Here is a 15,990-nt window from a genome sequence, read left to right as displayed (position 1 = left end):
ATGGGCACATAAGGGAAAAAATGTTATTTAAAAATATTAAACATCAATGCAAAAGACTTTAAGAATCTTGTTTATCAGTCTTTTCTAGGCTAGAATCTAGGCTTCACGATGGGAAAGGCAGTGGCGTCTCAGAGCCCAGTTCTGTTTCAGGCTGGCCCAAAGCCAAAGAAAGAACTGGGTCGAGCTCAATTTCCATTCTGAGCCCTTCTTTCAGTTCCTCCTGCTTCCCTTTTCAGATGCCCATCTAGGGGGCCATTTCCTTCCTTCAATTAACATGTGTTGAGAGCCCACAGGAACCCAGCACTGTACAAGGTGCTAAAGATAAGACTCTGCCTTTGGTGGCCTGTGGTCTCATCCTGTCCCTGCCGACCATCACTTGTGATGGCCTGTAGCCCAAGGAGCAGCCCTCCCTCCAATCTTAGCTTTTCCCTATGCCTGGGACCCACTCTTGGGACCCACTCCTGCCGAGCTCCTGCCTCTGTTCCACTTTGCTACAGATGACATAATCCCTATGCATCAGTCCCGATGTGTGTGCATCATTCGAGTCCTGGCAGAAAACAGCAGTGCACTCAAAAGGGCTTAAACAATAATTGAACAAAGGGACTACTCGCAGAGCTGTGGCCAAGGTTCAGGGAACCAACCAGGACTAGGAACAGAAGGAAGCCATGACTACCCACAGGCCTGGAGGGGAAATAGTATTATTGGAAATTATTGAAGATACTGTGATTATCTGTAATTACAGAGCAACACAGACATTGCTAGTCCCTGGCATTGAGGCAGGAAGAGATTGAGGAACAAATGCCCTGCTCTGTCATCTCCTGCCAGTGCCCATGTGGCTGAATCCACAAGCCAGACGGCAAGGATGCCCAAGTGATACAGTCCACCTGGCAATGTGTTACTCTCTGTAGTAACGGTTTCGTGGTAGATTCAAGTAAAGAGTGGCATCAATTTCTGATCTGCCCAAGGGGGAGAGGTTTACCTTCTGGTAAACCGAGGGGGGAGAGGTTTTTAAGTCAGATCTCCTCAGACCAGTCTAAGTAATTAATCCTCCAAATCCCTGCTCCTGTGAGTACTGGGAAAATGCTCAGCAAAAGGCTAAATTAATGCAGTGAAGCGTCATAGTTTTGTTTTTTTCGTTCATATTTTATTCTGACAATATTGGCAGTAGATCTGAAGGGTGAGGAGTACTTTGTTGATTTGAGTACCTAGACTGTCTCTAGCATGCCTTTGTTTTTAATGTTCATCGTACACAGAGACAGAAGCACACAAAGATGCCGGCAGATAAGTCAAGCATGGCCATCAACACATGCACACCATTCTAAAGAGGTCTCTTCCTCACACGTCACCTGTGGTGATTTTCAGAAGCAGTCCCCACCCCTGGTCCATTTGCTGGAGGCAGAAGGTGGGGGACCAGAGGAAAGGAAAACTGGAAAGGAAAAATGGCGGGGCTCCTGGCTTCAGCTGGGTGAGAGAGAGGATGAGGGAGGCGACGGGGACCAGCTTTCCTCCTCTTGAAGTCCCTAGCTTCTTCCTCCCTTACATCCATAAGCAGCGTAGCTTGGTCCTGGTTCACTAGTTCAAATTCTTTCCCCGAAGTGCTTCCTTTGCTGTGAGCACATTAATTCCCTTACTTTGGAAGGAAACTTCCTTACCAGCTCAGTAACGACAGTGACTCCTTCCATTTGTGTACCTTTTAGAGTTTGAAGAGTACTTGCACGCACATTATCTCATTTATTCCTCACACCCCTTGTCAGGTCACAGAGCTTACCTTCTATCAGTTAAGGAACTGAGTCTCAGGAAACAAGTTGCCTAAAGGCACCACCCAGACAGCGTCAGAGTGAAGGTCAGAGCCCTGTTTTTCTGTCTCCCCGCCACATTTTTTTCTCCCCACAATGATGAAGGTTTCTTCAGGAAAGAAGATGGCAAAGGACTTAAAGGTGGACATAGTTAAAAAGGAGGAAACCATATATATTGAGAATAAGATGAGCCAGGGCAGTGGCTCTTAAAGTGTTGTCTCCAGATCAGGGACATCAGGGGCATCCGGGAGCTTCTTAGAGGTGCAAATTCTTGAGCCTCAGCCCAGACGTACTGAATCAGAAACATCAGAAGAAAAGGGAGTTTCAGGAACCTAGGTTTGAAGAAGCCCTCCAAGAGATACTGATGCATGCCACAGTTTGGGAACCACTGCATCCAGGGGAAAGGTGTGTGTGATGGCACCCTGAAGAGAACACATGACTGGTGTTAGCATAAGGAGGAGCAGGAAGGTAGTCAGTTATTTCTGTGGATTCCAGAGATGGTGTTGATGGCTGGATGAAGACTATTCAAGGCCATTGAAGCATTGCCTATAATAGCAGAAAACTAGAAACAATTCAAATATCTACCAATTGAGGATGGTCATGTGAATTACAGTGCATCCATGTAATGGATGCTATGTAGTACAAAACAGAACAAGAGGCTTGGGATAATTAGATATGGAAAAAAATCCAAAGAATAGTTAAATAAAGAAAAAAAGAAAAAGTAGGAGAGTTTATATGTTAACTTTGGGTTTTAAAAAGGGGAGAACTGGGGCGCCTGGGTGGCTCAGTCGGTTAAGCGGCCGACTTCAGCTCAGGTCACGATCTCGCGGTCCATGAGTTCGAGCCCCGCGTCGGGCTCTGGGCTGATGGCTCAGAGCCTGGAGCCTGCTTCCGATTCTGTGTCTCCTTCTCTCTCTGCCCCTCCCCCGTTCATGCTCTGTCTCTCTCTGTCTCAAAAATAAATAAAACGTTAAAAAAAAAAATTTAAAAAGGGGAGAACTGGGGCGCCTGGGTGGCTCAGTCGGTTAAGTGGCCAACTTCAGCTCAGGTCACGATCTCGCGGTCTGTGAGTTTGAGCCCCGCGTCGGGCTCTGTGCTGACAGCTCAGAGCCTGGAGCCTGTTTCAGATTCTGTGTCTCCCTCTCTCTGACCCTCCCCCGTTCATGCTCTGTCTCTCTCTATCTCAAAAATAAATAAACGTTAAAAAAAATTTTTTTTAATAGAAAAAATAAAAAAGGGAGAACTAAGGACATATATTTGTATTTACTTGTACCTACAAGAAACCTTGCAAAGAAACAAGAAATCATTCAGAGAGATACCTGGGGATGGGAGAAATGTGGTAGAGGCAGAGATGGGAGGGAAACTTTTCACTGCATTTCCGTTTCTAAAATTGTCCAACCCCGTAAATGCATTACCTATTTAGAAAACATAAAAATAAATAAAAATGGCCCTAGGTGTAATCCAGCAGCAGAACAAGAAGCTGCCTCTGATGGAATAAGGATGGTGGACTTTCCAAGGGCAAATCCATCCTCTTTCCACAGAATGGGCCAACAGAAGCCAAGGGTACCAAGCTCTGCCCACACCCACTTCCTCTCCCCTCTAGCTCAAACCCTCCCGGAATGGCCATCGTGCTTTGGAGGGGGATAGACTTCTTAGTAAGGCCAGGACCAGCAGTTATCAGCATTAGCTACACATTAAAATCATCTGGGAAGCTTTTAAGAATACTAATTGCCAGGCCCCATTCCCAGAGCACCCAAATCCAAAATTCTGAGGTGGGGCCTGGGCATTGGTGTTTTTAAAGCTCCTCAGTTATGATTCTAAACTACTGTCTTGGACCTTCTGGGTCAGTTCATTTCTCTAGAAAGCTGGAGAGAGGGAAAGAACATATCCAATAGCTTAAAAGAAGAAATCATACGTCCCATCGAACCTGTCAGGATCACATCTGAATGCAAGAAATTTTTTTATCTGCTTTGATTGGAATATGTGCTCAACCCATTTCTCCCCTCTTGGCAGTCCAATTCTGAAACGAAGTCCCGATATCACCAAGTCGCCACTGACAAAATCAGAGCAGCTTCTGAGGATAGACGACCATGATTTCAGCATGAGGCCTGGCTTTGGAGGTATGAGCCACAACTCGCCATGGTTGTCTTCTCTTTTCGGGTCTGTTCACCTATGCCTGGGTATAAATCAAAGCAAGGGACCACCCAGCTTTGCTCTCCCCTGGTCAGGTCCATCTCTGTCGTGCTTGGTGGCCAAGATGGAACCCACAGTGTCTTCTGAGCATCACCCCTGCCCAGCCCCACCGTGGGCCCTGCTAAACACATTCTCAGAAGGTGCCTGTTGGCCGACGGCGAGGGTAGGCTAGCTGAGCAGTCCTCAGGCCACTACTCCTGATAAGGAAGGCTTGGGATCAGTGAGGCCAGCAGCTGGCTGCGGGAAGGACAAGGGGAAGATGGGGCTGCTACATCCCAAAGCTGCCTCCTGAAAATACTCTGAAACCACAACCTTGGACTAAATCCATTCTCATCCGGGAGCTGGCAGATGGAACGAGGGGTGTGTATCTGAGGGCACAGTGTGGTCTGCTGGATTTAATTAAATGAAAATAGCTTGAGAAAATAATGATCTAGAGCAGAGGGATGTCATGGCACTTTGAAGCTTAGCCTGCAGCTGCCAGATTTCAGCCTGCTCAGTGTCAAATAGGGTTTTCATCTACATGGGTTTCTTCCTGCAATAAAAAATTTATTTTAGAAAGCGTCCCCATGTTTTTATTTCTTCTAGCCACCTCGACCCGAAGAATAAACAGATTCTAGAAGGGAGTCTTCATTTAATCTGTAACCTGCTCCTGTTAGATCCAAACCTACCTCAATCCATGATAATCTGAGTCTGCCCCATGCCTGCCCCCCCGTGCCTGAAAGCAGGGAGGAAAAGGCGCAGCAGTCTACTTCTCCTTCTCTTTACGGATAGGAAGACTGCATGGCTTAGAAATGCCAAAGGCCACCCTATTGCATCATGTTGCCCTTGGAAGCTACCCCATCCTGTGGCAAAGGTACAGATGTGTGGGCTTGGCCAATGACCTGAATGTGGCTTTGGTTCTGGGTGCCTATTAACCAGGTAGAGCCTTTCTCATGGCCAGAGACACTGGCTTCCGTGACACAAGAGGCCGCAAAATCAGGAGGCAAATATAAAAAATAAAGTGGATAACCCCATGCTAAGGAGTAACTCCTTAGATTAGACTCAGCTTTGAGCTAGGTCTTCATTGTATCTTTAGGTAAGTATGTGCAATCAAAGAAGAAAGCTTTATATTAACCTCATCATCTCAGAATCACCTGAATGATTCAGATAAAGAAAACTTTAAAAAAAAATATTTACTTATTTTTGAGAGAGAGAGAGAGAAAGAGAGCACAAGTGGGGGCGGGGGAGAGAATGAGGGAGAGGGAGAGAGACTCCCAAGCAGGCTCTGCACTGTCAGCGTAGAGCCCAATATGGGGTTCAAACTCACAAACCACAAGATCATGACTCTAGCTGAAGTTAGACGCTTAACCAACTGAGCCACCCATATGCCCCAAAACTTCTTTTTTTTTTTAAACCTTTGTTGGAATATTCCAGGGAGGCAGCCTATGATCCAACCCTTTGATTTCTGGCTTCATTTGAGCTTGAAATGTGGGGACACCAAACCTTCAAGTCTGACAGGAAACTGAGGAAACTGGGGCTCCAGGGGGGGAAATGCTCCTATGCCTGTCTTTTCTATAGTGAAAATTCAAATAGAAAGAATAAATGCTCTTGCCATGCCCCATTTGCAGGTCCAGCCATTCCTGTGGGTGTGGATGTGCAGGTGGAGAGCTTGGACAGCATCTCAGAGGTCGACATGGTAAAGTGCTTCTTTTTCTAGGGCTGTAGCAGGTGGATTCACACAGGGCCTATGCTGGGCCAGGAGGTCCACACACCCGAATTCACTGGGTCTCACAACTCTCTGGCTACGGGAATGCCCACACTCATTTTATAGGTGGCTCAGGAAGGTTAAGACACTTGCCAAAAACCACCCAATTGGAACGAAGCAGAGCCAGATGACAAAGCCGATCTCCCTCCCGTGCCTTTTGCCATCGGGATGGTTCTCTGGGCAAAGGCTCTCAAACATAAACCGTAGGTCCACGGTTGAAGCTGCCAGATATCCCACAACTGTAGATCCTATATCTGGCTGCGGAAATGCAGATGAATTGCTGAAAAGTGTCCCTTTTTTCCTTTTTAATGAGTTTAGGTGGAAAAATAGAATGTTCTACAACTCCTCGACTTAGAGGACTTTTTACAGCCTTAGCTTAGTTTGGGTTCTCCAAAAAGCAGACTTGAGAGAAGCATTCTAGCACAAGTTGAGAAGTGATCCCAGGAAAATCGAGAAGAGAGTGGGGGGAGGTGAGATGAGGGTGGGGAGGAAGCACATAGACCTGAGCCTCAAGCCAGTTACTACTAGGAATCTCAGTCCCACTGGGGGTACTCCAGGAGTCAACAGAGAACACGCCTCACGGTTATCCCAGCTGAGGGGCCAAGGAGCTGGGGTGCTTAGCTGGTCCCGCCCAGCCCCCCACTCGCCCCAGTATGTTGAGGGTCACAAGCGCTGACAGTAGCACCTTGTCAGTGTGGAGGCACTTGGCAGGGGATGGGGTGGGTCTCAGGGACACGGGTTCTGCTAGCGGTCTCTTGCTGTGTCCCTCCCCTGCAGTCCCCCTCCTACTGTAGCAAACCCCAGGGACTGGAAGCAAGACCTCTACTCTGCTGTTGCATTCTCAGCCACTGACGGCTCCATGGGGTGCACAGTGTCCTGCTGACACCCAGTGGGTTCAGTGTGTGGGGTTCTCCTCTCTGTCCTTCCCCTCCAGGACTTCACGATGACCCTCTACCTGAGGCACTACTGGAAGGACGAAAGGCTGTCCTTCCCGAGCACCAACAACCTCAGCATGACGTTTGACGGCCGTCTGGTGAAGAAGATCTGGGTCCCCGACATGTTTTTCGTGCACTCCAAGCGTTCCTTCATCCACGACACCACCACGGACAATGTCATGTTGCGGGTCCAGCCCGATGGAAAAGTGCTCTACAGTCTCCGGTAAGGCCCTCCCAGCCCTCAGGCTGTGCCTCTTCCTGTAGGTCCTTTTACATCTGAAGCCTGGGCAGAAAGGCAAATCATTTGACCACTCACACCTGCAGTTTTGCTTTTTTGGCTTTGAATAGCTAGCTGCTGCTTCTTTTTTTAGAAAATGTTTTTTTCTATTTATTTTGAGAGAGAGAGAGAGAGCACACAAGCAGGGCAGGGGCAGAGAGAGAGAGAATCCCAAGCAGGCTCCGCGTTGTCAGGGCAGAGCCCGATGCGAGGCTTGAACCCATGAACCGTGAGATCATGACCTGAGCCCAAATCAAGAGTCAGATGCTTAACCGAATGAGCCACCCAGGTGCCCCTCATTAATATTATTCCTGATACATTGCATACAAATATCGAATATTGATAAAATCAACAAATGAACAGAAAAAATGGAATTTATCAACAAGAGAACAATATATGCTCCTATGATTTCCTTTAGGAAACAATATCACATGAATTTTTATTTCACAGGTTTATATTGATAGAGGTCATTGCTTTGTTAATATGCTTCAATGTGATAGAATTTACAGAGATAGACACCCTGTTGGCCTCACCCTGACGCTGGAGTTAAACATAAAAACCGGAGTACTCCAATGACTTTATTATACGCAGGCTACTTACCTAAGTCTTGACACCTTGCTTATCAATTATAAGGAGGCAGTTACATGGGAAGGAAACAGAGGCCTTTTCTGTTTGATCATTTTGCACTTGTATTTTGCAGCCTCTGAAAATTTGGATTCTGTCTTTTGGCTTGCAGGGTAACAGTGACTGCAATGTGCAACATGGACTTCAGCCGATTTCCCCTGGACACGCAAACGTGCTCACTTGAAATTGAAAGTTGTGAGTAGACTGTCCTGGACATTGGCACACAAACCGCGAGTAATCGCAAACACCGAGAACTGTCAGTAGCACGAACAGCATGTGCTCCTCCTTCCTGGCTGTGCTTTTCAAGTGATTTTTCAATTATTTATGTATCTTTTTAAAAGTTTGTTTATTGTACGTGTGTGTGTGTGTTTGTGTGTGAGAGAGAGAGAGAGAGAGAGGAAATGTGACTGGGGGAGGGGCAGAGAGAGAAGGAGAGAGAATCCCAAGCAGGCTCCTCACTGTCAGTGCAGAGCCCGACTTGGGGCTTAATCTCACGAATTGTGAGATCAGGACCTGAGCCAAAATCGAGAGTCGGGTGCCCAACTGACTGAGCCACCCACATGCCCCTCAAATGACTTTTTAAGATATTAAACCTAAGTCCAGAGTTGTTTTGAAAATCAGGCATAAGTTTGAAACTAAAACCTTCTGTTCCCATAACGGTTTTAAACTTGGTTCTGTGGAACCAGAGCTGGGGAGGGTGGTAGAGGGCTCAGCAAATGCGGATCTCCTTCTGTAGCTGTTTCTACACACCGTCCATCCATAGAGCTCATTTCTGACCTGTTTAATTGTTCCTCTGAATGAGATTTCTGTGGAAGAAAAGATTTCTTGACAAAAACAAGTTTGGCAACAATCGCCGGAGGGAACTGCCCAGGCGAGCACACGTCCTGCTTGAGACTCTCAGGCACAACTGAGGGGCATCGGGACACTTGCACACAAAGTCCTGGACAGATTCAAAGCCAGGCCCCAGGAAGGGCAAGGCTGAGGCAGCATCAAGGACTAACCGCTTGCATCTCCAGCTCTCTACACGACTGCTCTGTTTTTCAGTCTTTGCCCAAACGCTTCCTCTGGTGGGTGCAGTCTGGACTCCCCCATAACTCCAGCTGGTCCGCTCCAACTGAGCACATGCCCACTGGCCCTTCCTGGCTGGTGGCCAAGCCCTAGTGAGGAATCTCTTTGGCCCAGGACACCTTTGTAAGCCTACCTGCACTGTGGCAATGGTTCAGGGGTGCCCTGGCTCCAGTCATCTGGGGCTGAGGAGGGCAGGGATGTTGACCCCCCACATAGCAGGGGCCAGATAGCTCCATAGGGCACTGAATGTAGGAAAAGGGAATAATAAATCCTAGGACCAAGGAAATCACTACCCACTGCACAGTGATTTGCCACCTGCTGTCATGTAATCCTCACCAGATCCTGTGAGAAGGTTACTATTATCTCTGTTACGGGTAGGAGGGGTGTAACTTGCCTGAGGACATAGTGCTAAAACGGACTAAACTCACTGACTCCAGAACCTTGTTTTCCCTACCACACCCAGGCGGCTCCGTCAGGAATGTAGCTTTTTCCAGGTTGCATCAGTCAGGGTACCACAGAGAAGCAGAATATCAGAGATACATAGTAAGAGATATTTAGTGTCAAGGAATTGGCTTACATGAGCCTGGGGGTTAGCTTGGCAAGTCTGACACGTGCAGGACAGGCTGTCAGGAAGGGTGGCTGGGAACCCTCGGGTGGGACCTGATCCTGCCCGTGGAGGCAGGAAGGGCAGAATTTCTTCTTCTTGGGGAAACCTCAGGTCTGATCTTAAGGCTTTTCTGTTGATTGGATCAGGCCAACTCAGATTATCCTGGATCATCTCCTTTACTTAAAGTGAACTGGTGGTAGGTGTCACACCCACAAAGCATCTTCCGAGCAACACCTAGATTTGTGTTTGATTGAATAACGGTACTGTAGCCTAACCAAGTGGAGGGGATACATGACACCAACTATCACGCAGGTCAAGGGTAAGAAATAGAAGAAAATAGAGGAATGAAATAGGGCGTCAGGGAGCTCCGGCAAGAACTGTCTAACACATGAGCAGACTGGACCGGCAACTGTGAGGTTTTACCTCAGCTCTGTCCAGGCCGCAGGTAGGTTTGTTCAACCGGAGTAAGATGTGGGCTCACCTAAAGTGGGATCACCAGAGGGAGTGATCCTTATGGAGAATCACTTGGATTTTTCCCTGGGTAGGAAGAGCAAGAGGAGGCCTGCAGAAAAGGGACTTGTGTCCTGCTGCCATCACTTTGTGGCTCCTTTCCTGCTAGAATGCACCCCTTGTTACCTGAGAGTATTGCAATAGGTTCGCCATCAATGGATGCATTCCTACACTTTGAAAGGAGAAAAGAAAGGGCTAAATTAGCCTGGGCTTGTAAGGCTGAACCGTATGCGATACTGCAGCCATTTATCCATTTCTGATCTACAAGCATAGCAACTTCATTTTTTCTTTTAATATTCGTCTGAGAGACAGAGAGAGAGAGAGGAGGGGAGCCGAAGTCTGATGCTTACCCGCCTGAGCCATCCAGGTGCCCCACAACTTCATTTGTTTTAACCTAATAAATGGCAGGCTGAATTGTGAAGTGAGCACTTTTGCAGGCATTATGAGCATTTAGGCTTGACAGCTTTGTTCTGATGACTTCTGGAAGACTGGGGAGAATTAATGTGGATTTTGTTTTGCTTTGTTTAGACTGTGGTTTGTGTATTCAGACTCTCTTACTACAATCCCAGTCGTCCGTGTGGGAGGTCTGGAGCTGCTTCCACGGAGCCCCACAGGCAGGCCTGTCCTCCCACGGCCGCCGGCCGTGCCTGATGCTGTCTCCCATCCTTTCAGATGCCTATACAGAGGATGACCTCATGCTGTACTGGAAAAAAGGCAACGACTCCTTGAAGACAGATGAGCGGATCTCACTCTCACAGTTCCTCATCCAAGAATTCCACACCACCACTAAGCTGGCCTTCTATAGCAGCACAGGTAGGGGTGGGGGTGGGGGGCAGGGAGTGGGGGCTTGGTTGTCAAGCGAGCAGAGCTTGTGTGCTTGGATTTGAAGCCAAAGGTGGAAATCCCTAAATCAGGATGGCAAACACCGGGGAAGGTGATTTTCAGATACCACCAAAGCATTGGAAGTGATAACCTAGGAAATATTAGTAAAGACTCAAACAGAAGCTATGGGAGGAGGTTTGTTTGAGCCAATTACTTTGCCAGTTTAGCAGCTGGCATCTCACCCCTGATAGGACCTCCAGGGCCCCTTCCTTTATAGACAACAAACAGTTCAATTTTAGGTCTGTTGATTTCCATTCTCTCTGCTCCATTCAACCAATTCTCTCTCTCTCTCTTTTTTTCCGCCCCATCCCCACCCCCCAGACAGTCCTCTCTTAACCATACTGCTTGCATAGGTCCTCCTTAAGATCTTGTGAGCCTCAGTGCTCAGGTCGGGGTGGCCTCACCCCCTCTGGTTGCCTGAGGGCTTGCTCTGTGGTCTTCCTCTGGGCAGCTGAGGGGAACAGCTTTCTCCAAACTTTGTCTCTGTCTTGACTAATCATCTTTCAGGATGATCTTGTTCAAATCTTTATGAAGCTTCTATTGCCAAAAACATCGCATGACTGCACAAAGAAGTGCAACCTTTTAAGTCTTTATAATCTGCAACAGAGGCACTGTTTTATTTCCAACACATGGCAATGCAGCACATCTCATCTTCTGTATACATCACTCAGGAGTCTTGATTTTTCAGGGGATCTCCACTTCACCTTAGCATTCTAACATTTCCTCTTGTCTTAGTCTGCTCGGGCTGCTATAACAAAATTCCATAGACTGGGTGGCTTCTAAACAACAGAGATTTACTTCTCACAGTTCTAGAGGCTGGGAAGTCCAAGATCAAGATGCTGGCGGATTCAGTGTCTGATGTCTATAAACTTCCTAGTTTATAGACAGCCACCTTCTCCCTGTGTCCTCATATGGGGGAAGGCACAAGGGAATGATCTGGGCTCTCTTTTATAAGGGCACTAATCCCACTAATGATGTAATCACCTCCAAAGGCCCCACCTCCAAATACCATCACACAGAGGATTAGGTTTCAACATACAAATCTGGCGGGGACCCATTCAGTCCATCGCACCTCTACACTCGCTTTCTGGGACTGTTTTACAATGATCACTATTGCATTATAATTGTCTAGGACACCAAGTTTTCAAGTTAATGTCGCCAAGTCTCCATTTTATTTTCAGTCCTCGTCGTCTCCCATTTATCCTGCCTTCCCCTTTTCCTTCCTCTTTCTCCTGTTCGTTAGAACTCCTCCATTCATATTTTTTCCTTGTAGAGAACACGAGGGGAGAGCTAAAGCACAGCTGAGCCGGCGACCTTTCACTGTTCTGAAATGTAATGTTATGGTTAGCTGGGTATTTTAACTTTGAAACATTTTCCTCTATAAAGAAATCCAAAGGAGCTTGTTTAAATAAATGTTTCCCAAGCTTTATTGTGCGTATAAATCATGTGGGGAGTATTGTTGAAAAGAGATTCTGATTCAATAGATCTGGTGTGGGGCTGAGAGTCTGCATTTCCAAGTAATCAAGTGACAGTGACTTTGCTGGGCTCTGTCCCAAAGGATGAGTAATAAGCCTTAAATGGCCGTCTCAAGGGGCTCCACTTATGTAGAAGACAGGGGCCAAGGATTTCTTGAGAGGGACTCACCCATGTGGTTCAGGTTATCATATAATCACTCTATTCCCTGTTTTTTTTCTCCCTCCCAATTTATAAAGGTATGGCAAGGTTCCAGGGAAGTGTCTAAGGCGTTTACGATTCCCCAGATAAAATGTGTTGTGTGAAGTTGCTGAGTGGCTATGGCGTGTGCTATCTTTTCCTCCTGTGTCCCCCAGGCTGGTACAACCGTCTGTACATTAACTTCACTTTGCGACGCCACATCTTCTTCTTCTTGCTCCAAACTTACTTTCCTGCCACCCTGATGGTCATGCTGTCCTGGGTGTCCTTCTGGATCGACCGCAGAGCTGTGCCCGCCAGAGTCCCTTTAGGTAAGGAACATCTCAAGTGCACGTTCCAGGCATCTGAAAATACAAGCCATTTCTTCCAGATAAAAACAATTCATTTCAAATTGATTGTAAACCCCTGTTAGCATTGTAACTTGGAAAAACCGGGTTATTGATTCACAAGTAAAATGCCATTCTTAAGAACCTATGTGGCAAAAGAACTGTTTCCAGGTCCCCACAAGTGCTAATGTAAATAACCCACCTTCAGTCTTCTTAGAACCATGTTCTGGGGTCAGTGGTCCCGGTGTGTGGGTGCTTTCTCTGCTCACCTGCATAAGAAATCATGTTCTCTAACAGGGCTTCTCAAAAGGTGGCCCAAGGGAATCTTTGCAACAGAATCCCTGGGGGGATCTGTTAACAGTGAAGAATCCTGGGGCACCTGGGTGACTCAGTCTGTTAAATGTCCGACTTCGGCTCGGGTCATGACCTCACAGTTGGTGGGTTTGAGTCCCCGCGTTATCGGTTATCGTCATCGTAGGGCTCTGTGCTGACAGCTCAGAGCCTGGAGCCTGCTTCGGTTTCTGTGTCTCCCTTTCTCTCTGCCCCTCCTCCACTTGCACTCGCTCTCTCTCTCTCTCAAAAATAAATAAACATTTAAAAAAATTTTTAAAAACAAAACAAACAATGAAGAATCCTGGGTCCCTTCCACATGTATAGCATCAGAATCTCTGAGAAAGGACTAGGAACCTACATTTTGAACAGTCTCCTGATAATTCTTATACATACTCAGGTCTGAAAATCCCTATTGTGTAAGCATTTCATGGATAGGTACTTGCTATCAACTCTCTTCCCCACTTTCAAATATTTCACCCACTCAGTCACACACACCCCCATTGTTCAGATGATTCAGAGGCTTCAAGGGAGAGGGTGACCCCTCCCCTCAGATTTTAGTGACACTGAATTGGAGTTGGCCCTTAAGGTGACCCCAGTCCCCTGTGATTTGGTGTTTGCCAAGCAAACATTCTGAGCTTAATTTGAAATCCCAGGCAAATACCATTGACAAATGCCCTGTCCTTTAACAGTTGTTCTATCACTTGAATAGTTACTGTGCTAAATAAACAAACATTCTAGTTTTCAAAATCTAATCCCCATTAAATGAGGTTAACATCATTCTTGGCAAAATTGACCTCTGAGTCCTCAGGTCAACATTGCTGAACGGGCAGCCGGGTCCAGCACGGGGGTAGGTGCCATAATTGCCCTGATGGCTGATTATACAGGCCCAGGACTGCAAGACCAGCAACAAGGACACAAATACTAAAATATACCTTGTGCTCTTGTTTCCCTTTTGGAGAAAGAGTTACAAGAAACACATATATACCCGCTCATATATATAAACTCTGTTTTAAACAATTGAATGGAAATTCACATCTTGCTGCCCAAATGTCTGGGGCAGAAGGACAAAGTGATACGTTTGCTCTAATGAATATGTTCGTATATGGAGGAAAGGGTGAGCAGGGGGCAGTGGAGGAGTAAGAGAAGCTTCATAAAAGCTACATCTTGAAAGATGAGTAGGGGGCAGGGACAGAGAGGCAGGGATGGAGATATTCTAGGCCCAAGGAGCAGAAAGGACAAAGAACAGAGGCGTGAAGCCACCCAGTGTGTTTGGTGAAAGACAAACACGGGCTTTTTTTCTCGCTCTGTGTGCAGGTATCACCACCGTGCTGACCATGTCCACCATCATCACGGGCGTGAACGCCTCCATGCCCCGCGTGTCCTACATCAAGGCGGTGGACATCTACCTCTGGGTCAGCTTTGTGTTCGTGTTCCTCTCGGTGCTGGAGTATGCAGCTGTCAACTACCTGACCACGGTGCAGGAGCGGAAGGAGCGGAAGCTCCGGGAGAAGGTGACCTTACCATAAGTAAAGAAAGTGCTCAGGGATAGAGTCTGGTCCGGCTATGGACTGTGAGAAGGTCAGACCTTCTCTGTAGAAGTGGGTAGTGACATCCCATCCTCAACCTTCTCCACCGATTGGTGTGGAGATCAAACAAAATAATATGTTAACGCAGTGCTAATTTTACCCTGGGCTACATATTTCAGTCACTCAAAAATTTATTTAGCACCTACCATACGCCAGGAGCTAAGCCAAGTTAACTAAGACATAGGCCCTTTAATCTTGGTGGTGTTCAGTGTTTAGTGCTAAAAATCGATGACAATTCAACACTGTGAAACAATTATTTGTGAACACAGAGGTGTGATAAAAAACCTTCCAGGGAGGTACATCCTCCATTCTGGGAACTTTCCTTTCATATGTGATCTTGTGCATCTCCCGTCATTTTCCCGATCATCTTCCCTCTCGCCTGGCTTTCCTTTCTTCCCCCTGTCTGCGGTCCCATGGTTATCTCCTCCAGAAAACCAGAACTAAATAAGAGTGAAGTTTCTCCACAATGCTACACCTTTCAATCCCCACCTCATCACATCACACACACATAACATTACCAGAAAACATTTTATCAGGGCTTACATCCGTTTATGATCTCATGGAGAACAGGGCAATTATCTGATCATGAACATTCTCATCGGTCTCTGATGCAACGTGATGTTTCCTAAGAGTTGCTTTGTAGACTTCAAACAAAAACGGATACCTGCTCTTTTAGAACTACAGTGTCACCACCATTATTTTCCCACGCCCTGCCCCTAACTGGGAATAAAAGAAACTAGAAACGGCAACCCCGTCCACTATTGCAGTTTCTTGTGAAGGGCTTCCGAGAGATGAAGCTGAGCTGGCATCCCAGTGTGTGTTTGCTGTGTTCGCAGCTTCCCTGCACCTGTGGAATACCCCAGCCACGTGGGGTCATGCTGGATGGCAGCTACAGTGACGGGGAGGTTAACGACCTGGGCAACTACACGCCGGAGAATGGAGAGAAGCCGGACAAGATGATGGTGCAGCTGACCTTGGCCTCAGAGAGGAGCTCCCCCCAGAGGAAAAGTCAGAGAAGCAGCTATGTGAGCATGAGGATCGACACACATGCCATTGATAAATACTCCAGGATAATTTTTCCAGCAGCATATATTTTATTCAATTTAATATACTGGTCTATTTTCTCATAAACGCCTGTAACTCTATACATTTCACATTCTTCTGTATGTACCACAGAAATACCTGTACGATGAGAGTAATTTAAGGTTATGATGAAATTAAAGTTCCCACTACCCACTCTTCTCCAGCTTTCCAAAACGACATTGACAAGACACTTACTGGTTTAATCTGCACTTAATAACCATCTATTGTGTCCACAGAATTATACATGGTGCTGCAGGAATTGGACACCTGTAGCAACTGGGGATAGTTGTTACTGGGACTCCCTGGAAAAGCACACTGCCAGCATTGTGGGTACCCTGTAGTCAACCTCTTTTAG

At 46.9% G+C, this 15,990-nt stretch overlaps 1 protein-coding gene across 2 annotated transcripts in view; it reads left to right on the top strand.

Moving 5' to 3' along the window:
- Positions 1–15,788, top strand: part of GABRR1 (gamma-aminobutyric acid type A receptor subunit rho1) — a 37,871-nt gene extending 22,083 nt beyond the window's left edge. For both annotated transcript variants that reach the window (XM_086707406.1, XM_025925316.2), the window contains exons 2-9: positions 3,810–3,916; positions 5,597–5,664; positions 6,668–6,891; positions 7,682–7,764; positions 10,427–10,567; positions 12,466–12,618; positions 14,281–14,477; positions 15,389–15,788. In XM_086707406.1, coding sequence (XP_086563532.1) covers positions 3,810–3,916; positions 5,597–5,664; positions 6,668–6,891; positions 7,682–7,764; positions 10,427–10,567; positions 12,466–12,618; positions 14,281–14,477; positions 15,389–15,682 — 1,267 coding nt within the window. In that variant the 3' untranslated portion in view covers positions 15,683–15,788. The remainder of the gene's footprint in view (positions 1–3,809; positions 3,917–5,596; positions 5,665–6,667; positions 6,892–7,681; positions 7,765–10,426; positions 10,568–12,465; positions 12,619–14,280; positions 14,478–15,388) is intronic.
- The last annotated feature ends 202 nt before the right edge of the window (positions 15,789–15,990 follow it).

The sequence above is a fragment of the Puma concolor genome, chromosome B2 (assembly GCF_028749965.1).
Source record: "Puma concolor isolate L17-30 chromosome B2, mPumCon1.1.hap2, whole genome shotgun sequence".
Lineage (NCBI taxonomy): Eukaryota > Metazoa > Chordata > Mammalia > Carnivora > Felidae > Puma > Puma concolor.
The sequence above is the reverse complement of the archived record's forward strand: the minus strand, read 5'-3'. Positions and strand labels throughout refer to the sequence as shown.